We start from the raw sequence: 25,747 nt of genomic DNA, 5'->3' as shown, positions 1-25,747 counted from the left end.
ATCAGCATGAAACATCATTAAACTTAAAAGTAGCAATTCTTCTTTCGTTTTACTTGCCGGCAAAAAATGTCCACTTTTTGGGTGCTGCAAAATGCCCTAGCCTAGCGAGAGAAGCGAGCCGAATTTTTTTTTGTACCGGAAAGTCAACAACAATCAAGCATAAAAGATCATTTTCGCTAATCACAATTCATGATCTTCACTAAAACTATGAATACAATTCAAACTTTAAAATAGTTTTACATGAAGCTTGAAGCAGCTCTCCCTAGATCCACATTCTGGCTGCAAACTACTCTACAAAGTGTCAAATCTCTTGCTTCTAAACTTGTCACTAAACTTGTCCCTCCGATAACGGCGGTTAGTATTGACTCGCCCACGCGCACTATGACGCAACTTGATGAGTCAACACCAAGGAAAGTGCTGGGAAAGAAAATCGGGGGTTAACAAAAACAGACAAAAAACTTTTACAATGTAAAGCTCAAATTTAGGCGCTGACGGAGGGTATTCTCTGTAACAACTTTGTGCAGTATATGTTCTGCGGTGCAGGGCGCTTTTCTACAGAGGACTAGGGTCGCTGCCTCTCGGCGAATGTCAGGCGGTGCTATGCCGGCCACACGTTAAATTGCACCTTTTCCTGTAACTCAAGTACTGTAAATAAATTTATATTCCCACTGATTAAACATCATGAGCGGTAATTTCAAGTAGTTTATTCAAGCACGTTGACGCAAATCACTAATGTTCCTCCATATACTTACTAGTTCGTAAAACAACAAACTGATTTTTGCCTAAATTCAAAGTCAGCGATGAAGTTTAATTTGATACAGTAAATTGGTCATTTTATTGTTCCACGTGTGTGCGACAGATAAAGACGTGACCAGTATTTCTAGCATAACGAATCCGTGAGGTAGCCAATATGATTAAACGGGAGCACACAATAAGACCTACAAGACAACAATATATTTTAAATAGGTTCTTCTGGCATATATTTCTTCAACCAACGTTTCTATACGGCAAGCCTTCGTCAGGGACTGACACACACAGCCTACAGGACGCAAAATAAAATGACACAAAGAAAAAAGAAGAAATATATGTCAGAGGAACTTATTTTAATTATATTATGCCTGGGAGCAACAGCATATTTGAAGACAACAATATCTAAAGCAGAATAATCTATAAAACGTTTGCAAGACCAACACATAATAAAGCCAAATACATAGTAATATCCACGACAGAATAAGATCTAAATTGTCTGAACAATTGTCTGAATAATTAAACGTAAGCCGTAGTCATTGGTCAAAAAGCAGCTTCGAAGGGCCAGATCTCAGCTATTAACACACATATGTGTGAATGTTTCATTGTCTGAATAAAACCTAAACATTTCGGAATATGTCCTAAATTCATCATGACAAACCCTAAATGGCCAAAAAACTCATGAAACTGAGAAAGACGCCTTTTCGGTGACGACGTTTGGACCGGGCGACGCTGTTTTGGTACCAGATTGTTTTCCCCTGTTTGGGGTTAGTGGGGTGTAATGGTAGGAGACGGTTTTACGACTATTAGGTGTTAGTCCTAATCTGAACTGTCTATATTCTGATGTTGGTGTTGTTCTTGTTTCGGTTTTACCCCTGATCTATATAAACTAGCTTTCAATTTTATTCTACGCGCGAAATCCTCGACAAAAAATTTGCTAAATGTATTTAAACTTGGTTTGAGTTACTTATTTTATGACGTGTTTTCCGAAGTCAGATTAAAAGTTGTTATTTCGCCTCCCAATCAATTACCTTAAATCCATCCCCGGGTGTTTACCATGGGGGCGTTCAAAGACTCTGCCGAGCTAAAGGGGCGCTAGTACAAAAAAGGTGAAAACACTGGCTTAAACCCCTAATTAATATCCCTTTTAAAATTCTGTATATTTTTGTGCTGTCCCAACACAACCAAAGTAAAATAAATTGGAAAAAACAGTAATTCTGACATAAATAACGTGGAAAAAAACAGTATTCCGAAAACAGTAAATCTGACAAAAATTAACCTGATGAAAAACAGTAATTCTGACAAAATGTAAACATGACAAAAACACTAATTCTGACCTATTGTAACTATTGTAAGAACTGTAACTATTGTAAGGATTGTAACTATTGTAAGGATTGTTAGTATCGTAAGTATCGTTAAGTGTTTGTATGTATCTGTATATATCTGTATATATTTGTATATATTAGTATATGTTTTGTATGTTATATGTAAGGTATGTAATGTATGTAATAAACCTTACGTAGGCTAATGTCATTGTGTTGTATATTGAATGTAAAAACAAATTATATAGGCCTATGTAATGTATGTAATTATGTATTTATGTATTGTTTTGTATGTAATGTAAGTAATGTATACTGTATGCAATTCAAATTTTGTGTTTTAATTTTACAGTTTTTTCGAATTGAATCTAAACCAGGAGACAGCTGACTCGATGAACCTTACGGTCTTTCGCTGTCTCCTGGGAACGTCAAATATTGCTAAACGTTTTGATTTCGGCCATTTTTTGTTTTTTGATGTTCAAAATAAAATCATATCTATCTATCTGTCAAAACTTAAACCTGACAAAAATATTAATTCTAACAAAACGTAAACGTTACAAAAACAGTAATTCTGGCAAAAAATAAACCTGACACAAAAAGTAAAGCTTGCAATAAGCTTTTTGCAGAACAGTAAATATAAAAAAAACTCAATTAACAAAAGCAACACTTTAACAAATATTATAAAATGAAGGCAAGTTATTTTCACAGGCACAAACAACTAAAAGGTAAATATATTATTGGATTTCTATAGTCTCGGAAGTTTTTTACCAGCAAAAATTAAGCTTCAATGTAGGTTCATTAATGCTATAGTTAAAGCTACAAGCGAGCCAATGGTCAACTTGATATAGTTATCATACTCTTACTTTCACACAGCCGTAATGTGATTCTAAAGTGTCATAGAGTTCTCACACAGAAAGTTGAATCGTTCGTATTTAAATCATGGTTTGGCGCCAAACATCGTTAGCCAAAAAGTTCAAAAAACTTCGTCGCTTTAGGTTTGTTCACACAAGACTCGTTTAGCGTTAACGGAAACGTCCACAGCTAAGGCAGGGGTTCTTAAACTTTTTTCAACCCGAGCCCCCAAATTTTAAAACATCAGGTTTTTAGTTTGATAAAAAAAATGAAAAAATGACGTCATAAATTTATGTCACAGTACAAATAGACTTCATAAATATGCTGGTTTCAGTCCCAAAATTGGAAAGTGAAATGGAGTCCTTTTTATATTCAATTAAACTTAAATAATAAGTATTATTTCAATTAATCCTTCAAGGGCCCCTTAAAACTAGTTCACGGACCCCCAAAGGGTCCATGGATCTCAGTTTAAGAACCCCTGACCAAAGGCGTAAAAAAACGATTTCGGTTGCCAAAAGTAGAAATTTTTCAACGTTGACGTTGACGGTTAGGAGCGAGGAAATTTGCCGTTAACGCTGGCGACGCGTTATGTGTGAACTCTTCTTGATTGCTCAGTTAATAGATTAGTGGCGTTATCCCAAGGGTGTGGGTTCGAACCTTACCCAGCTTGTTGCTTAACATAGTTTAGACGGTTGATCAATCTTCTAAGTAAGCTAAAATACAACACGTATATTCTAATAATACTTGGTCAACCGCAAAAAGCTTAGTCTGGAATTATGTTAAATTTCCATTTACCGACCGTGTATCGCTATAGATAACTTTAGCAATAGCTACGTGAAAAATAACCTAAAATGCAAACTGATAAAGATCTCACAGCATAACGGACTGTTTCATTTTGTTTAACCACGCAAAATTCAGGTGGATTAAGCAAATTATCGCGCGTATTACAGGTGTAATTTATTTACATAGCAGGTAAAACTAGAAATTAGTCCCTTATCAGTAAGAAAATATAATTAACCTGGGCAACGCAGCGTATTTCATCTAGTATTTTAATAAGTTTATCATTCGGTCAGGTGGCAGTCAGTCGTTGTGTTCGCCACAGAAGAAAAGGTGCTCGAAGCGTTAGCGAGCGACGAGCGAAACAAAGCTTCAAGAGTTAAAAGAGAGTTACTATGAACAAGATAGAAGAAGGCAACACACGGGAAAAAATGCGACCAGGATTTGTTGTTTTATAAACCGGCTTCATTCCCGCTCGCAGAACCTGTCAGAAATAGCTCTACTCAAACTTAAACCATTTTTTGTTAGCTGGGACGCTAAAATAGGGGTTAAAATTTTTCGTATTGTTCTTAGCGTAAACCCCGAGTGTTGTGTGACCCCCTGAAGCGAACTGTTCACACAATCGCTGTTATAATTCGCTAGCTGAATAATGATTTTATTATGGAGGGTAATATCGAATTAAAAATTTGCACTCGCCAGTCAGACAAGTTCCTACCAATGAGAACTCGCCAGGACGAAATAACACTAAAAAATATCAGTACGTCATCAATACGTCATCTGCGAATTACTTCATAAATGTTTTTCCAATAACTTACGATGCCTTACTGCTTCGGTGCGTATATTGCCGGCCTCGGTTGTTTACCGAATATTGAATGCGTAGAACTTTTTACCACGTGCGATGAGCTTGTTACATGGATAGTTGCGCAAGCGTGTATTGTTAGCGGTATACGATCATTGGATGTTGCTGCTTTATCTCTTTATCTTGTTTGTTTCAGTTATATACATGTAAGTTCGAAAAGCAAAAAACATATCACATGACATGAAATACCTATTTGCCGTCCAGCTCACATATTGCAACTTTTAGGGCGAAATAAAAATGTTAAGTCTTTTTAAACAATCTTTCACACCGCAATACGTGAAACTTTTCACAATCACTTATTTAAATCATCAAGCTATAAACACGAGTTTTCAGCAAGCTTCACACACGTGATACAACATAATTATGTAACAGTGATTAAGAGGCCACAGCTTGGCAGTTACACTTTGTTTTAACCACCGAAAAATTAGGTAGAGTTTGCAAAATTTCGCGTTTATTGCAACAGAATTATTTTACATCGTCGAAACAACACCCAGTAATATTAGAACTAGTAAATACCTAATTAACCTGGGCAACTCGGGGTATTTTCGTAAGTATATTAATAACTGGCATAAACTAATTTAAACCGATATTACAGCACTCTAATCTTATAACAGAAAATCATTCTTAGGCGTAACTTTCTTAAACTAAAAAAGTTTTGAAAGTTGGCGCCATTTTATAGATTTCTTACACAAAAGGTGTTCTTCCGTGGTGGTTTCCAAGGCAACGGCCCGCTTGTCGCCCAAACAACGCTCGTCGCTGATTGGTCAGTTCTGCAAACGTTGTTTGGGGCGTGTGAGTCGGCAATATTTTGTTGCGATTGTGACGTCAAAGTACTGTGTGTTACGCTACAAAAACAACCCTTCCCATGCTCAGCCAACGATGGGTTCCAAGCTAGCACATTCATCGACAAACGTCAATAATGGAACGGCGTTTCGTCATAAAGACCAACAGCAATCCAATTGTTGCAATCCCAACGTCCGGAGCGCTTCTATTTGGATCAACTGACGCGCGGCGCGTTTATTCTGAGCGCGCGATTTCTTTGTTCGAAAAGTAAGATGCTAATTAAGGGGAGGGCGTTTTGATTGACATCCAGGATTGTTGCCGAATGCTGAAGGCGGGTCATACTTACCACATGGTCGGAGTCTGTCGCTTTAACAAAAATGTTTCCCACTAATGGTTCAACAGAAATGCACCCTTTGGAACTAAGAAAACGATTAGAATAAAATCTTTAAAGTATTTTCTCACATAAATAGGCATGGAAAAATCCGGCTTAAAAATTATATTAACAATATAATTGTGCAGAAAAATGTTGAAAGTATACGAATTTAGTAATATACATTAACATTCAAATGCAGCCTATATGGTGTTGGTAAGTTAAATTATATTTTTTCCTTCGTTTGCTTTAACGAATGTAGTGACTAAACTACCAGTTATTAATAGTGGCACATTTTGGGGCTGCGAAGACGGTTAAAATTACCCGAGTCCGACTCCGGCCAAAAAATAAACGCGAGTCTGACTCTGACCAAAAAATACACCCAAGTCCGACTCCGACCAAATGTGCAATTCCGTCGAGTTCCGAGTCCGGCACAGACTCTCCAGCCTTTATATTCCGCCAATTTTGTGACTAAGTAATATTCAGCAAACCACTGATAGGGGTGTCATATGATTCATACACCCACACTATGGTTGGAAAATATCCACCATATGCTATTCCGCACTTACAATTTAAAGTTGGCAGTCATATCAGTTTCAAAACTTCGCATGGTTAGAAATGTCGTTATGTGTCAATCTAGTATCAAGCGCTTTTATATAAAACCACTACAGTTACAATGTTTAGACGTGCTTTGAATTCAGAGTAATGTTAGAGGTATACAGCACCGTACAACTGTTGGGGTTTCGAAGCAAGGAAATTGACCCCAAACAATATAACTTTTGGCGTACCTATATTTTCCCGACCCCTTAAAAATACGAAAAATGTTTACTTATAGCAGCTACGCCTCGGTACACGACAATTGCACTTGTACAACGGAGCCCATACGACAGAATTACGACCCCAGTAAGAAATAAATCACCTACGTTCGGTTGCCCTTTGCTGTCCTGGACGCACCTTTAAATGCGAAAGGGTGAAATTGCCTTTATTTGTTTGGTAAAACAAATCTGACCTATGTACTTTTTGCAAGAACGCAAAAAACGTAGACCCCTTATTTTGTTTATTTTGTTTGTCCCGTAACATGTAATTAGTGGCAAAACATGCTCGCATGGTTATCTGCGAAACTACTGGAAGTTGCTCTTCGAAGTGCACAATAATGAATCGTGCAAAACGTTTGTTGATTTAGATCAGAGGTTCCCAACGTGGGCGGTACCGCCCCACTGTGGGCGTTGGCGAGTTCCAAGGAGGCGTTTTGCGTCTTTTCATGATTTGGGGGGCGCTGAACGCACATAAGGGGGCGTTACATGAAAGTACTTATATCAAAATTTTATAAAAAGTTCATATAAAAATAGTAACAAACAGCACTGTAGGATGTAGGTAACTTTTAACCTTAAATGGCAATTTTCGTACTGCGAACTTGTAGTAGTTTCCCGACCATTGTTACGTAATAATTGGCTTTCTTATGTAAAGCTGTTGGTTGTTGTTGCGTTTCACCGTTTTATACGCGGCAAAATGTTTGTATATTTAAAGCAGGGGTCGCCAATCTACGGCCCTCTACCCGCCGACTCTTTGACAACTAGACACGAGTCCATTTTAAATACTTTTTGACTATTTTAACTTAGTACGGGCGAAAATTTTTCGCGCTGCGCGAATGATCTTTCTACGTCCAGTTTGTTTACGTTTTGATGCTGTCTTTGGAATAGATCATCGCTTCTTTACCGTTGGGACGTGGAAGGCTGCCAAGTGTGTCGCGGACAAACGAAAAACGTATTCAAAAATATTAGACATATATTTTTTAACATTTTTTATTCTTTCGCCAATGTAATAAAACCTAGCAGGAAATTTAAAAGAAATGCCGTTATACCCCCAAAAAATCGCGCTCGATTCGCTCGCCAGGTGCGCCCGGACTTCAAAACATTAACAAACACTATTACACTTTTCATTATTCGTATGGATAAAAAAAATCCGAGGCCCGCCTGATTCACAGTTCTTCTAACATTTTTCTTAGTTTACATTTTGCGCGGCCCACAGAGACCTTTATGAGTTTGGTTGCGGCCCGCGACTAGAAAAGGATTTAAAGTCTTGGTGCAGAAAGATATGAATTTTTCCTGGTAATGACATAACCTGGTGAAATAATGTATGTATAAATTCCAATAGTGAATGTATGTTAGGCAACCTAAAATATGACTGACAGCTTATCGAAACGAAAGTGAAGACAATATGATGCTAGAAAACGATTGAAATAATACTTTACTGTAAAGCGAGATGGGGGGGGGGGGCGATATGAAATAATACTGAGCCCAAGGGGGCACTAGTGTAAAAAAGGTTGGGAAACACTGATTTAGATCTTTAATGCGTGAGGTATGTGATCTGAATATGCGTAAAGTACACCGGCTATGTTACGTTTGACTAGCGTGGTTTGTCGAGTGTTGTCTGCCCTTGCAAACCCTTCATGGCCCCCAGTTTAAGAACCCAAGATTTAAGGCAAGTTCGTGCCGGACTTTGTGTTTTTCATTAAATATTCGATCGACCGAGACAGCAAGAAACCACTTAAGTCTTGTCCCTGTAAATGCGTAAATGTTGGTTCACAAAAGAGCGTTGTGCGTTAACGGAAAACGTCAGCATCTAAAGCAGGGGTGACGAACCGCGGCCCGCGAAAGAATTTTGTGTTGCCCGCGAAGCATTCGGGTATGACCACGGCAGTCTGGAGGTTTCTTTGACCCGCTTTTGCGATGCGATATTAAAAGCTGATAACCGGTTCGAATAACGCGTATGTCATGCAGGAATAGTAGAAACTGTTGTGTAAATACATACAATAACCATCAATTCAGGATTCAACTGTTTATTTATTGTTGTGTTCCAAACTTAAGAGCTAACGCACTCAAATGGTCATCTGGTTTTGGAAGCACATATCTATGCGAACAATTTTTTTTCTAAAATGAACATCACAAAAAGTCGTTACAGGTCAAGGCTAACAGACGAAAATCTCAGTATGCAGCTGAGAGATGCCACATCGACAAGCAAAAATCTTTCCAAATTTCTCATTTAGCAAAAAATTTCAGTAAATGTTTATTTTTTATTTCTTATTATTTTATATTTCAATATTGCGTAAAATAATTTCAGCTGTATGGTTCGCATGGGTTTTGATTAGTTTCGTTGGATGAACAATTGTTTATGATTTTAACAGGTTTAATAGTATGAGTGAAAAGTTATGCGTCCCGCTTACTCAGCGATAACTGACAAAGTGGCCCGCGACAGCAAATAGGTTCGTCACCCCTGATCTAAAGAGTAAAAAGCCTTTTTTTGGCGGAAAGTTGAATTTAATTTCGCCCACCGTGAAACAACTTTCAAGCACTTAACGGTCCACTGAGCTTCGGTAATTTTGTCAAACTTTGAGTTATTTAACACTTTTTACCCATCCTTGGTTTATTTTAAGGAGCACTTTTGTTTTCAACTTTTGTCCTGTAACCATATTTTAGAATAAATCACCTCCTAGCTCGTATTTGCCGCTAGCGAAGATATGAGAGTGGATGACGCTAGCGTTTGACAACATACGCTGAGGCCAGGCGCAAAACACTCCTGATGTGAATCAACCTTAAGGGTAAACAACAAGCCGAGAAGCGTTACGTTGGGCGAATTCTCGTTCCAAGCTGCTCCTATGCGATGGAATTTAACTTTATTTTGGGCAAGTTTTACATAGTACACCTGTCAACCATGGTAGAGGCATTAATAAAATAAGTGAAAGTCAGGTCATAAAATCGTGTTTAACAGCAACTAAAGCGTAGAAAACCCTTTCGGTATCGCAAAGCTGAAATACTTTAACTTTGAAATGTATCGTTTGGCCTTTTTGAACTACGTAGGTAAATATAAACATTTCCCGGTCCATGTTGGGCTAACACGTATGCTTAAAGGCAAATGTTAAATATGGACTGCTTTAGTTATGTTTTTGCCTTTAAAAAATTATGTTTGAAACCTAACATTGAAATTCCCGCAAAAAAAACACAGACTCCCTGCAATAATTTACAACGATGATTTCGGCTACTCATCTACTGGCACATTATTGTTTTTATTGTGCAACAATAAACCTGCTGGGCAAAAGTATGTGTGTGTGTGCGGTAAATATAAAATGCGTGTGTAACTTATTTCTGTCCATGTGTAAGGTGTAGCTTCTTGCGTTCAACAAAGTAAGAAATGCGGCTCTTGGTCTCTGGTTAGCTACCCCTGATATGTCCCTACACTCGCGAGGAATCAAATCACAGCGAAGGTAAATAGCGACGAATGTTGCTCAATAATATCATGTGACGTCAGCTGACGCGTTGCTTTCAAACCTGCCGCGACTGAAAGTGTTTTGATTGACAGCTTTTGTAAACCCAATTACCAAAGGCTGTCTGCTCTGCTTTGTACAGCAAAAATGGCCGCTATAAACCCAATTGAAAGGCATGATATATTGCCAACAACTTAAGTCCAAGTTAGTTTAACCGAAGGCCAAGAAGGGACAAGTTTCCTAGCTTGTAGCATGATTAATAAATTATTACAATTTAAAAATTGTTAGTGGTATATTTTTGTAATAGTATCGATTAACGAAGCATGTACACACATATGTGTGTGGACAACTGAGATCTAGCCCTTCTGAAGCTGCTTTTTAACCAACGATTACGGCTTACGTATCATTATATAGTAATCCCCTTCAGCATGAAGTTGCTTGTACTAACAAATTGAGCAAGCATTGGCGTATGGTTGTTTCTCGACTCGCTCCTCTCTGAGCCTGCATAGCTCAGTTGGTAGAGCGACGGTCCCGGCTTGAGTCGTGAGTTCGAACCTCACTGCAGGCTAGTTATTTTTCTAAGCCAAAATAAAAAATATTTAACAAAATATGTCCGATTTTTTTTAATACGTTTTCCACTTGTACCCGCACAAACCATTTGAGAAGCGCTGTCCTGCTGTATAAAACATATGGTTCAATTGGGAGACATTATACACTAAACTTCTCACCACCTTTCAACCGGTCTGCAGACCTTTATGCTTGGAGCTATCGGTGAATGCGTGTGAAAATATTCTCATTAGGCCTTCAGAAGCTACAATGGATTTGTCGTAATGGAGAAAAATAATAATAAAATTAAAAACTTTAAATGTAATTTAACGTAGTGGCTACTGTTTAACCGTTTTGACAATTTATCATTTTAAAGTTTAAGGTTGAGTAAACGTTTAGACATTAACCAATATCATTTACTTGAATATGTTTTGAATAGTTGTTTCAGAAGTTCACTTTAACGCACGTGACTAGGTTAATAAAACTAAATAAAATTTAAAATCCGCTAATCAGAAAATATGCAAAACCTATACGTTGACATTTATGTATACTAGAAAACTTTAAATGCGATGATGTGGTCGAATTAGAATAAAACATACTTAAAATATTACATTTAACAACCGATGCTTTATATAAATTCCACCAAATAAAATGCACCCATTTAATAAACCCTCCCCCAATATCTTGAACATTTTATCTCTTCCCAGTTGCATGTGGAGCTTGCGCCGTTTTCTTCTCGCTTTTCATTGGTCCAGAAGATCACGTGATCCTGTCAGCTGTACCAATAGCAATCCTCGTGTTCGGATTTGTCCTTGAGCCCCTGAAATGTTTGACCTTGGCGTGGATTTTGTCAGCAATGAAGTGACGAGTTTGTTTAGAAATATAAGTTTGTTTGAAACTGTCTTTATAATACCTTGTTTGGGAAACACAAAAAAATACCCACAAAGCAACAATAGCTCGGAATTATCCATAATAGCATAACAATAAAAAACAAATACACAGTAATACCTAAAACGGAATAACACTTAAAATTCTCGGAATAACTTCTGGACCATTTCAACGCTATCAAATATACTTCATTTTAAACAACTGACACTTTGAGGTCTAAGTTTTGGTCTGTCTTTTATAAATTTGTGTTACAAAAAGACATAAATGAGGTTCGAACTCACAACCTCGGTCATACTAGGACCGTCGCTCTACCAACTGAGCTACACAGGCTCCGAGGGGAGCAAGACGAGAAAATAAGTTAAAACACCCCTTCATTTTGTTTTCTCCAGACGTCTCCCCTATCGCTCCACTCATCCGCTCTACATCAAATCCGACCCAACCGTTATGAAACGAGCGTCGGCGCTGTCTCCATCCAAGCGTGACCGATACAGGCACGAAACGGCGCCTGCCAAGCGTGAAGACGTGACGTCAGCGAGTGATTACGAAACAGCTTTGTACGAGAAATACTGCCGGAACCTATCGCGCCCGGGACTTCCCCGTAAGCTGCGCCGAAAGGTCCCTGCCCTCGCCGAGAGTGACGTATCTATAGAGGAGTACGCAGCGTCCTCTAGCGACCTGGAGGAAGCCAAGCCGAGTGACCGGCAGGGGGCGCTCGATGGGGGTCGCCAACACACGATCGCATTCAGCAACGAAATAAACAAACGGAACCCTTTTGGAAAACCCACGCTCTACCGGGAGCCCGCTCTCGACCAGGGGGAATCCCTGGACGCCCTCTGGTCCCACGCGAGCTTTGATGACGTCATACCGGATCCAGAGCGCCCAAGCGGAACCAAATTGACCAAGATTACCTTCAATGACGAACCGAAAGACCTAGGACCACTTCTTGTCGAGGGGAATTCCCACACGAGTGGTGACGTCACTCGAAGGCGTTCGAGCGGAAAAGAGGGTATCGATGCGGGGAAAGCCCCTGAGCAGCGAACCACTGATGCGTCATCAACCGACCTGTCAATCACTTTGTAAAATATTGTTTATAAAACGCGCATCTACATTTTTGTTTGGTTTATTCCGATGTAAAATGTTTCAATAACATGTTTCCAAACTTAAAAAAACATTTTGTCGACTTTATAAATCATTAGAGAGACCTCAAAATTATAATGTTAAATCTGTCGTCAAATTTTCAATCACTTAAGTTTAAGTTTCAACTTGAGTGAGTCTAAAATGCTAAAATAAATAAAATTCGGTTTAAAGCTTTTATGAAATTACTTTGGGCCTTAAAAGTCGTTAAATATTATTCATTAGTTCGCCTTTATTTTCACTAGCGACTAATCTAAATCGATCTTTAATTTACCATTAACCTGTAGGATCACTGCACAGAGAAAAGTAAAATAAATATTTATAATATCGTTTTAGGCTGTATTTTCAATACCAACCGCCCATATATTTCCTTCTTAATTGGCTTTGTTCTATCAATTGTAATCTTTCGGTGGTTCAACTAATTTACCCGAAGCAAGAAACAACTCTAAGCAGGTAGATTTGTAATTGATATGTATGTAGATAATAATTTTAGGCACACTATGCACGGATCTGTGATGGAGTGCAAAAATTAAAGCAATGGTCAAAAAGGCGAGCAAACCAACATCATCTTAATAAAGACGTTTAGATAAAAACTTGTAGTATCATCATCAAAAAGATTAACTGATGATGATAAAAGTGCCCATCGACTCGTCTTTATTAAGATGATTAGATGTACTCGACATTTTTGGCCCTTTACCTACAATGAAAGGGTTTATGTTATTGCGGTTTGGTGGTTGGAATTTTAATTTTAGGTAAAATTGCAATAATTATTTTTACACAACATTATTCATGCTACTGATATATATTCAAAACTCAAAGGTAGAATTGTGAGAAGACTCACAATGATAAGAATTTGGTTCCACAATACTTAAGTAAGGTTCGGATATATTTCAGTAGCATTAACTGAAGATGATACAAGTTCGTATCTAAAAGTTTTTATTAAAATGACGTCGATGTACTTGAGTTATTTGGCTTTCATTTAATTATTGAGTTGTAATTATTTTATTTTGAAAGCGTAATAAAATATAAATACCCAAAATATTTATTTTTCACTCCTCACCAACTTTATTGTGCCAGCTCTCTCGATGGAATTTCCCTCCAACCATCCTTCCATCTACAAACAAGCTCTCAAGATCGCCATCGACAAACTAAACCACCAGGTGGCAGCACACCGTGACGTCATCGAGAGGAAGGTTTGCGATGACGTCACTTATTGCGTCACTTGTTGGTAAAAAGTTGCAAGGCTTTTCTAGATTGAATAAGAATATCAAAGCCCATTCAGAAGTAGGTATCATTTTGGACGTTTCAAATAACTCTTTATTCATTTTCTAGATTTTATTTAAAATTTTAGGATTATAGTTTAGTGAGATTATATTTTTAAATTATGCAATTGCCATTCGTGAACTTCAATTATTTTTAGGTGTAACATTAGTTAAATAGTAAAGTTGGACATTGATTTTATCCACAAGTCGTTAGAAAACAGTGACTAAGTCAATAAGTCATTACCACACTGAATTTGCTTTATTTTAATGAAGTGTTTGATTTTTTTATTATTAGATAAGAAATAATTTAGATAATTTAAATTTTTAAGACTTATCGTTTGTAAAGTTAAATATCCTCTTGATTTCTCAAAATCACTATTTATAACCAGGAATTGGATTCACCTTTTAGTTGCAAAGATCAACATATTGTTGCAAGCATACGACCACAGGCGCTGAACGTTGGTGTGCAGAGCGGTTTTGGACGCCCTGGGTTTCTGGCAGGTGTCACAATGCCCTGGAATTCGAATTACGCGCGCAACTAGTGCGCAGAAAGAATTCCTGCAGCACTGTATTACTGAATTTTGATAGAAATTAGATGCAAGAATTGTTCGTGGGTGCTGCACATTTTGCATATTTTCACCGCATATTAGATGGGACACGAGACAAGGCCTTTGTCAAGCAATCCATTTTGATACAGTGGTTCTTAACCCTTTTCCTTACTGCACCCCTTTAAAATAACCAAACAATTATTGCACCCTCTTTTAGAATTGCCTAAATAATAAAACCATTGTAATTTTATATTTATACAAAGTAACTGATAACACAATAACACAATGTGAGTTAGTTTTCCATTTAACTGAGTAAAGAAATAAATGACAGTAACACATTTTCTGTAAGCCATTCACCACCCCGCATCCCCGTGGAACAGTTCTCGCACCCCTGCTTAGGAAACCCTGATTTAATCATTGGCATATTGCACTTTATATTACGCACACAACTAAGAGTAAGTCTACCGTGGTTACCCAATTGTTGCGACATAGCGTACAGTACACTTAGCTCTTTTGTAATTGCCTTTGTGCTACTCATAAATTGTACAGGTATGAGTAATTAACTTGTTTCTTATAAATGAAATTAGGTCGGTCGACATTTTGATATAATTTCCGCCTTTGGAAACTGCCGGCGCTGCTGTGATGACCAAAGTGTGCTGGTGTTTGTCGTGAAATTTGGCGGCGTCCAGAATGTGAATTCTGCCGCAGACACAAAGTGTGACCAGAAGCCACGCAGCACACAAAAAATCGGAAAAAACAAACATGTTTGTCTTAAATTTTTCTGAAAAAAAATTGTTTTATTTTCCGTTAAATTTTCTTCTGAAATTTTGTGTGTCGGGCAACTTCTGGTCAAAGTCTGCTGTGTCTTGGTTTTAACCCAAAACATAGAAACACTTGTTTTTGCGATTCTCACTAACGACGTCTCTGTTGGTTTCAAAAACTTGCGTTGTATTGCGATTTTCAATATAAACCTTCCTATTATTTACAGAAAAACTTTTACTGTCCATCGAAGTTTCTTAAACTATGGTAACAGTGTTTTTATTATTAAATGCTTCTGTGTAGGAGCTGGTTTATTTTGTAGAGTTGCTAGTTTATTTACTATTTTGTTCTTAGACTCTTTCGTAGACTCCCTCATTTTTTAACTTTTTTGTTTGCAATAATATTCATAGTTTGTGGTTATAATATTTTAAAACCTACGTTATTTGAGTGTATTAATTATAAATTCTCTTTCTTAATCCTTTCTGTTTAGTAAAATATATTGAATGAAGTTTATTGTTTATTCTACCAACTTTCGTTAAAATAAACATACGAAGATTCAAAACATCTACTATGTTTACATTGGAAAGCACTATACAGTTAATATCGCTACATGGAAACATTTAAAAAAAGGATTATACGATGCAAGATTTACAACAGAAGCAAAACAACAAATCCAATTTATGATGTTTTAGGGATATTTTCTATAGTTGAAATTTACTTTTTACAGTAAACCACAACCATTTTACATTGTTTGTTATGTGTGTCAAATATCATAAAAACGACGATACAAAGATGAATTTTCGCCAAATGTACATTTTCAAACGACTACAATTTACTTAATGAGTGCAATGTAAGTCGATAAAGCAACTATAGCAATAAAAATAAAATCAGATTGTATGAAAAGAAGTTAGTTTATCACAAAAACGTAGAAGGTTACCCGGATGTAAAACAAACCACTGAATCTTTCCGTTTATTCGTTTTTTTATAAAAATTTCCTTGTTTTGTCGCTTTAAAGCGAATTCCACTTAAACCCGTATTCCCAGTCGATTTTTTTCCCTATGGAATCCAGGAATTCATTGGCCATTAACAAATGGTTTTGATCTAGGAAATCTCCTCCTAAGTCTACCGCTAGAGGGGAAGGGTGGCCAGATTGTAAAACTACGTTCCCCGACATTCCACAAGGTGTACCACGACTCGCGCCACAGTTTTTACAGGCAACATGCGTTAAGCAGTGATGTGCCGTGGGTGGACATGCTGGGCATTTCTTATAACTCCCATCTATTAAACACTTGTTTTTCTCTGTCGTAAGTATGCTGCACAGCTTTTTCGCTTCTTTCCCCCAAAGAATGAAAACAATTCCCCAAAAATTCATTTGAATGAATTTTAAAATGTTGTCCGTGAAAGTTTTCCATCCAAGATCTTTATGCGAACCTTCCCCACCTTTTCTAACTGTGAGCATTCTGTTGAGAAGCAGAACTCCTTTTCTTGCCCAACCTTCGAGGTTTCCATCAAGCGGAAATTCAAGATTTGGTCTCGGACGGTTGTTTGCTTGGTCCCAGTTTCTTGGGAGTAGTTTCATGATGTTTCCGAGGCTGTACTGAGGTTTTTTGCCACGCATGCTGAAAGCAAGTCCGTCGGCCGCTCCGTCGTGATAAGGATCCTGACCGACGATCACAACCTTAACCTCTTCAGGCCTGCAATACTTGGTCCAAGCAAACACATCAAAGCGATCTGGATAAATATTGGTTGGTAGCTCTAAGTAAATTTTGTCCAACAGCTTCTGAAAGTAGTCTTTCTGCAATTCTCTCCAGATAAGTTCTTCCCAACCTTCTCCCACTATGAAATCACTACCAGCATCTGGTACGAAAGATGGAGGAGGTGGGACGATCAGGCCAGGAAAGGTGGATAAACTTGGCGGATAAGGATATGGATCGTAGCTAGGGTTTCTTGGTTTAACCCAAATCACACAGCGGGAGGGTCTCATTGTTATTTCTTTAACACTTAAGCCTGTGAAAATAAATAGATTATCTTTCAAACATAAAATCATTAAAAAACAATTAACAGACGACGTCACAAAGTTACGTAAAAACGTGACGTCAAAGGTTGCGTCAAAAGAGTAACGTTATATTCGTCAAAAGAGTGACGTTATATTTTCTGAAATGGCTATTCCATTGAATACAGTTTCCCACCCCTGACACAGGCTAAGCGAAAACAAGGACGAGTTTCTACATGTTTGGTTCTATCGTGAACACTTTTTCCAGCAACAAATCTAGTCATGATCCCGCCAACCTCTATTTTAAGCCTGTTTTAAATACTAAAACGGAAACTGTTTTTGCGAGCGAAACAAAGCTTCAAGAATTAAAAGGAAATTACTTTGAGCCAGGCAGAAGACAACACACGGGACAAAATGGCAACACATGGGACAAAATGCGACCAGGATTTGTAGTTTTATAAACAGGCTTAATTCCCGCTAGCAGAACTCGCCAGAAAAACTCTACTCAAACGTTAAACCCCGGTAAAAATAGAGTTAGCGCCACCAAGCAACATATTATTAGATAGGAATCGCTCTTCTGGTGTTAAACCCCGTTAGACTGTTACGCCAAAATAGGGGGTAAAATTTTTCGTATTGTCGCCCGAGAACGATTGTTTTTAGCGAGCTCCAACTGAGCGTTGATCGTCTACAAAATAGCTGTTAATAATACGCTAGGTGACCAATTATTTTATTTCTAGTGTTAATATCGGATTAAAATTTGCACTCGCCATTCAGACAAGTTCCTACCAACGAGAACTCGCCAAGACAAAATAACACTAAAAAAAGATCAGTACGTCATCAATACGTCATCTGCGAATTATTTCATAACTGTTTTTCCAAAAGCTTACGATGCCTTACTGCTTCGGTGCGTATATTGCCGGCCTCGGTTGTTTACCGAATATTGAATGCGTAGGACTTTTTACCACGTGCGATGAGCTTGTTACGTGTATAGTTGCGCAAGCGTGTATTGTTAGCGGTATACGATCATTGGATGTTGCTGCTTTTGTCTTGTTTGTTTCAGTTATATACATGTTAGTTCGAAATGCAAAAAACATATCACATGACATGAAATTCCCATTTACCGTCCAGCGCACATATTGCAACTTTTAGGGCGAAATAAAAATGTTACGTCTTTTTAAACAATCTTTTAGCTTGGCGGTTTAAAGCCAAGTGTTACTGTTGATATCGCGTCAGGCGACTAATGGATTATTTAGCACTCTACTGAAGATATTACGCAATAGGTAACATTTTTTGGTTATATTTGAGTCACAATCACTTTTTTAAATTATTAACACGAGGCTTCAACAAACTTCACGCACATGGTACAAATAATATGTAAAAGTGATTATGGGTCCACAGGTTGGCAGTTAAACTTTGTTTTAACCACCGAAAAATTAGGTAGAGTTTGCAAAATTTCGCGTTTATTGCAACAGAATTATTTTACATCGTCGAAACAACACCCAGTAATATTAGAACTAGTAAACACCTAATTAACCTGGGCAACTCGGGGTATTTCGTATAATCAATAAGTATATTAATAACTGGCATAAACTAATACTTCTTTCTTTAAACCGATATTAAAGCACCCTAATCTTATAACAGAAAATCATTCTTAGGCGTAACTTTCTTAAACTAAAAAAGTTTTGAAAGTTGGCGCCATTTTATAGATTTCTTACACAAAGGGTGTTGTTCCGTGATCGTTTCCAAGATAACGACCGGCTTGTCGCCCTAACAACGCTCGTCGTTGATTGGTCAGTTCTGCAAGCGCTGTTTGGGGCGTGTGAGTCGGCAATATTTTCTTGCGATTGTGACGTCAAATGTGTGTCACGTTACAAAGACAACCCTTCCCATGCTCAGCCAACGATTGGGTTCCAAGCTAGCACATTCATCGCCAAACGTCAATAATGGAACGGCGTTTCGTCATAAAGACCAACAGCGATCCAATTGTTGCAATCCCAACGTCCCGAGCGCTTCTATTTGGATCAACTGACGCGCGGCGCGTTTATTCTGAGCGCGCGATTTCTTTGTTCGAAAAGTTAGATGCTAATTAAGGGGAGGGCGTTTTGATTGACATCCAGGATTGTTGCCGAATGCTGAAGGCGAGTCACACTTACCACATGGTCGGAGTCTGTCGCTTTAACAAAAATGTTTCCCACTAATGGTTCAACAGAAATGCACCCTTTGGAACTAAGAAAACGATTAGAATAAAATCTTTAAAGTATTTTCTCACACAAAAACACAAATGGAAAAAAGGCATGGAAAAATCCGGCTTAAAAATTATATTGTTAATATAATTGTACAGAAAAATATTAAAAGTATACGAATTTAGTAATATACATTAACATTCAAATGCAGCCTATGTGGTGTTGGTAAGTTAAATTATTTTTTTTCCTTCGTTTGCTTTAGCGAATGTAGTGACTAAACTACCGGTTATTAATAGCGGCACATTTTGGGGCTGCGAAGACGGTTAAAAATTACCCCAGTCCGACCAAAAAATAAACCCGAGTCCGACTCTGGCCAAAAAAATAAACCCGAGTCCGACTCCGACCAAAAAATAAACCCGAGTCTGACTCTGGCCAAAAAACTAACCCCGGGTCCGACTCCGACCAAATGTGTCGAGTCCCGAGTCCGGCACAGACTCTCCAGCCTATATATTCCGCCAACTTTCGTAACTAAGTAATATTCAGCAAACCACTGATAGGGGTGTCATATGATTCACCCACCCACACTACATGGTTGGAAAATACCCACCATATGCTATTCCGCACTTACAATTTAAAGTTGGCAGTCATATCAGTTTCAAAATTTGGTACTGCGCATGCGCACACTTGTTTTTACGTGGTCTTACTCGATTCCCTCCGCAGTCCTGGTTAGAAATGTCGTTATTTGTCAATCTAGTATCAATGCGCTTCTATATAAAACCACTACAGTTACAATGTTTAGACGTGCTTTTGAAGTAATGATAGGGGTATACAGCACAGCCCGCACAACTGTTGGGGTTTCGCTTGTCGCCCAAACAACGCTCGTCGCTGATTGGTCAGTTCTGCAAGCGTTGTTTGGGGCGTGTGAGTCGGCAATATTTTGTTGCGATTGTGACGTCAAAGTACTGTGTGTTACGCTACAAAAACAACCCTTCCCATGCTCAGCCAACGATTGGGTTCCAAGCTAGCACATTCATCGCCAAACGTCAATAATGGAACGGCGTTTCGTCATAAAGACCAACAGCGATCCAATTGTTGCAATCCCAACGTCCCGAGCGCTTCTATTTGGTGTCGAGTGACATCAACTGACGCGCGGCGCGTTTATTCTGAGCGCGCGATTTCTTTGTTCGAAAAGTAAGATGCTAATTAAGGGGAGGGCGTTTTGATTGACATCCAGGATTGTTGCCGAATGCTGAAGGCGAGTCACACTTACCACATGGTCGGAGTCTGTCGCTTTAACAAAAATGTTTCCCACTAATGGTTCAACAGAAATGCACCCTTTGGAACTAAGAAAACGATTAGAATAAAATCTTTAAAGTATTTTCTCACACAAATAGGCATGGAAAAATCCGGCTTAAAAATTATATTGTTAATATAATTGTACAGAAAAATATTGAAAGTATACGAATTTAGTAATATACATTAACATTAAAATGCAGCCTATATGGTGTTGGTAAGTTAAATTATATTATTTCCTTCATTTGCTTTAGCGAATGTAGTGACTAAACTACCAGTTATTAATAGCGGCACATTTTGGGGCTGCGAAGACGGTTAAAAATTACCCGAGTCCGACTCCGGCCAAAAAATACACCCGAGTCCGACTCTGGCCAAAAAACTAACCCCGGGTCCGACTCCGACCAAATGTGTCGAGTCCCGAGTCAGGCACAGACTCTCCAGCCTATATATTCCGCCAATTTGCGTAACTAAGTGATATTCAGCAAACCACTGATAGGGGTGTCATATGATTCACCCACCTACACTACATGGTTGGAAAATACCCACCATATGCTATTCCGCACTTACAATTTAAAGTTGGTAGTCATATCAGTTTGAAAATTTGGTACTGCGCATGCGCACACTTGTTTTTACGTGGTCTTACTCGAGTCCCTCCGCAGTCCTGGTTAGAAATGTTATCAATTTAGTATCAATGCGCTTCTATATAAAACCACTACAGTTACAATGTTTAGACGTGCTTTGAATTCAGAGTAATGTTAGAGGTATACAGCACAGCCCGTACAACTGTTGGGGTTTCGAAGCACGGAAATCGACCCCAAACAATATAACTTTTGGCGTACTTGTAGTTTTCCCGGCCCCTTAAGAAGAAAAAAAATACGAAATAATGTTTACTTATAGCAGCGCCTCGGTACACGACAATTGCACTTGTACAACGGAGCCCATACGACAGAATTACGACCCCAGTAAGAAATAAATCACCTACGTTCTGTTGCCCTATGCTGTCCTGGACGCACCTTTAAATGCGGCAGGGTGAAATTGCCTTCATTTGTTTGGTAAAGCAAATCTGACCTACGTACTTTTTGCAAGAGCGCAAAAAACGTAGACCCCTTATTTTGTTTATTTTGTTTGTCCCGTAACATGTTATTAATGGCAAAACATGGTCGCATGGTTATCTGCGAAACTACGGGAAGTTGCTCTTCGAAGTGCACAATAATAAATCGTGCAAAACGTTTGTTGTTTGAGCTCTTTTAAGTGCGAGGTATGTGATCTGAATATGCGCAAAGTCCACCGGCTATGTTACGTTTGACTAGCGTGGTTTGTCGAATGTTGTCTGCCATTGCAAACCCTTCACGGCCCACAGTTTAAGAACCCAAGATTTAAGGCAAGTTCGTGCCGGACTTTGTGTTTTTCATTAAATATTCGATCGACCGAGACAGCAAGAAACCACCCGTGATCGTTTCCAAGATAACGACCGGCTTGTCGCCCTAACAACGCTCGTCGTTGATTGGTCAGTTCTGCAAGCGCTGTTTGGGGCGTGTGAGTCGGCAATATTTTCTTGCGATTGTGACGTCAAAGTACTGTGTGTTACGCTACAAAGACAACCCTTCCCATGCTCAGCCAACGATTGGGTTCCAAGCTAGCACATTCATCGCCAAACGTCAATAATGGAACGGCGTTTCGTCATAAAGACCAACAGCGATCCAATTGTTGCAATCCCAACGTCCCGAGCGCTTCTATTTGGATCAACTGACGCGCGACGCGTTTATTCTGAGCGCGCGATTTCTTTGTTCGAAAAGTTAGATGCTAATTAAGGGGATGCGTTTTGATTGACATCCAGGATTGTTGCCGAATGCTGAAGGCGAGTCACACTTACCACATGGTCGGAGTCTGTCGCTTTAACAAAAATGTTTCCCACTAATGGTTCAACAGAAATGCACCCTTTGGAACTAAGAAAACGATTAGAATAAAATCTCTAAAGTATTTTCTCACACAAATAGGCATGGAAAAATCCGGCTTAAACATTATATTGTTAATATAATTGTACAGAAAAATATTAAAAGTATACGAATTTACTAATATACATTAACATTCAAATGCAGCCTATATGGTGTTGGTAAGTTAAATTATATTTTTTCCTTCGTTTGCTTTAGCGAATGTAGTGACTACCAGTTATTAATAGCGGCACATTTTGGGGCTGCGAAGACGGTTAAAAATACCCGAGTCCGACTCCGGCCAAAAAAATAAACCCGAGTCCGACTCCGACCAAAAAATAAACCCGAGTCTGACTCCGACCAAAAAATAAACCCGAGTTCGACTCTGGCCAAAAAACTAACCCCGGGTCCGACTCCGACCAAATGTGCGAGTCCCGAGTCCGGCACAGACTCTCCAGCCTATATATTCCGCCAACTTTCGTAACTAAGTAATATTCAGCAAACCACTGATAGGGGTGTCATATGATTCATCCACCCACACTACATGGTTGGAAAATACCCACCATATGCTATTCCGCACTTACAATTTAAAGTTGGCAGTCATATCAGTTTCAAAATTTGGTACTGCGCATGCGCACACTTGTTTTTACGTGGTCTTACTCGATTCCCTCCGCAGTCCTGGTTAGAAATGTCGTTATTTGTCAATCTAGTATCAATGCGCTTCTATATAAAACCACTACAGTTACAATGTTTAGACGTGCTTTTGAAGTAATGATAGGGGTATACAGCACAGCCCGCACAACTGTTGGGGTTTCGCTTGTCGCCCAAACAACGCTCGTCGCTGATTGGTCAGTTCTGCAAGCGTTGTTTGGGGCGTGCGAGTCGGCAATATTTTGTTGCGATTGTGACGTCAAAGTACTGTGTGTTACGCTACAAAAACAACCCTTCCCATGCTCAGCCAACGATTGGGTTCCAAGCTAGCACATTCATCGCCAAACGTCAATAATGGAACGGCGTTTCGTCATAAAGACCAACAGCGATCCAATTGTTGCAATCCCAACGTCCCGAGCGCTTCTATTTTGTGAAGAGTGAGATCAACTGACGCGCGGCGCGTTTATTCTGAGCGCGCGATTTCTTTGTTCGAAAAGTAAGATGCTAATTAAGGGGAGGGCGTTTTGATTGACATCCAGGATTGTTGCCGAATGCTGAAGGCGAGTCACACTTACCACATGGTCGGAGTCTGTCGCTTTAACAAAAATGTTTCCCACTAATGGTTCAACAGAAATGCACCCTTTGGAACTAAGAAAACGATTAGAATAAAATCTTTAAAGTATTTTCTCACACAAATAGGCATGGAAAAATCCGGCTTAAAAATTATATTGTTAATATAATTGTACAGAAAAATATTGAAAGTACACGAATTTAGTAATATACATTAACATTCAAATGCAGCCTATATGGTGTTGGTAAGTTAAATTATATTTTTACCTTCATTTGCTTTAGCGAATGTAGTGACTAAACTACCAGTTATTAATAGCGGCACATTTTGGGGCTGCGAAGACGGTTAAAAATTACCCGAGTCCGACTCCGGCCAAAAAATACACCCGAGTCCGACTCCGGTCAAAAAATAAACCCCGAGTCCGACTCCGACCAAATGTGCAATTCCGTCGAGTTCCGAGTCCGGCACAGACTCTCCAGCCTTTATATTCCACCAATTTTGTGACTAAGTGATATTCAGCAAACCACTGATAGGGGTGTCATATGATTCATCCACCCACACTACATGGTTGGAAAATACCCACCATATGCTATTCCGCACTTACAATTTAAAGTTGGCAGTCATATCAGTTTCAAAATTTGGTACTGCGCATGCGCACACTTGTTTTTACGTGGTCTTACTCGAGTCCCTCCGCAGTCCTGGTTAGAAATGTTATCAATCTAGTATCAAGCGCTTTTATATAAAACCACTACAGTTACAATGTTTAGACGTGCTTTGAATTCAGAGTAATGTTAGAGGTATACAGCACAACCCGTACAACTGTTGGGGTTTCGAAGCACGGAAATCGACCACAAACAATATAACTTTTGGCGTACTTATAGTTTTCCCGGCCCCTTAAGAAGAAAAAAAATACGAAATAATGTTTACTTATAGCTACGCCTCGGTACACGACAATTGCACTTGTACAACGGAGCCCATACGACAGAATTACGACACCAGACAGAAATAAATCACCAACGTTCTGTTGCCCTTTGCAGTCCTGGACAAACAGGCGCTGGTATTATTAAGGGTTTGTGCCACATATTGGGCTTAGAAATTGTATCGGTGGTATTTTTTTAGCAGAAAATTATTTCATGCCTTTTGCAGTCCTTAAATGCGAAAGGGTGAAATTGCCTTTATTTGTTTGGTAAAACAAATCTGACCTATGTACTTTTTGCAAAAACACAAAAAACGTAGACCCCTTATTTTGTTTATTTTGTTTGTCCCGTAACATGTTATTAGTGGCAAAACATGGTCGCATGGTTATCTGCGAAACTACGGGAAGTTGCTCTTCGAAGTGCACAATAATAAATCGTGCAAAACGTTTGTTGAATTAGATCAGAGGTTCCCAACGTGGGCGGTACCGCCCCCCTGTGGGCGTTGGCGAGTTCCAAGGGGGCGTTTTGAGTATTTTCATTATTTGGGGGGCGCTGAACGCACATAAGGGGGCGTTACATGAAAGTACTTCTATCAAAATTTTATAAAAAGTTTACTTAAAAATAGTAACAAACAGCACTGTAGGACGTAGGTAACTTTTAACCTTAAATGGCAACTTCCGTACTGCGAACTTGTAGTAGTTTCCCGACCATTGTTACGTAATAATTGGCTTTCTTATGTAAAGCTGTTGGTTGTTGTTGCGTTTCACAGTTTTATACGCGGCAAAATGTTTGTACATTTAAAGCAGGGGTCGCCAATCTACGGCCCTCTACCCGCCGACTCTTTGACAACTAGACACGAGTCCATTTTAAATACTTTTTGACTATTTTAACTTAGTACGGGCGAAAATTTTTCGCGCTGCGCGAATGATCTTTCTACGTCCAGTTTGTTTACGTTTTGATGCTGTCTTTGGAATAGATCAGCGCTTCTTTACCGTTGGGACGTGGAAGGCTGCCAAGTGTGTCGCGGACAAACGAAAAACGTATTCAAAAATATTAGACATATATTTTTTAACATATTTTATTCTTTCGCCAATGTAATAAAACCT

The 25,747-nt window shown here is 38.8% G+C and overlaps 1 protein-coding gene across 1 annotated transcript; it reads right to left on the bottom strand.

The window, feature by feature from the left end:
• Positions 1-14,929: 14,929 nt before the first annotated feature.
• LOC146162902 (uracil-DNA glycosylase-like) lies at positions 14,930-17,089 on the bottom strand. Its single transcript, XM_083385326.1, has 2 exons — positions 16,537-17,089; positions 14,930-15,045 (listed from the first exon to the last, which is right to left on the bottom strand). The coding sequence occupies exons 1-2, from the start codon at positions 17,087-17,089 to the stop codon at positions 14,930-14,932; spliced, it is 669 nt and encodes a 222-aa protein (XP_083241452.1).
• Positions 17,090-25,747: the final 8,658 nt, after the last annotated feature.

This window comes from Ascidiella aspersa, chromosome 3, assembly GCF_963924565.1.
Source record: "Ascidiella aspersa chromosome 3, kaAscAspe10.2, whole genome shotgun sequence".
NCBI classification, from domain to species: domain Eukaryota; kingdom Metazoa; phylum Chordata; class Ascidiacea; order Phlebobranchia; family Ascidiidae; genus Ascidiella; species Ascidiella aspersa.
The sequence above is the reverse complement of the archived record's forward strand: the minus strand, read 5'-3'. Positions and strand labels throughout refer to the sequence as shown.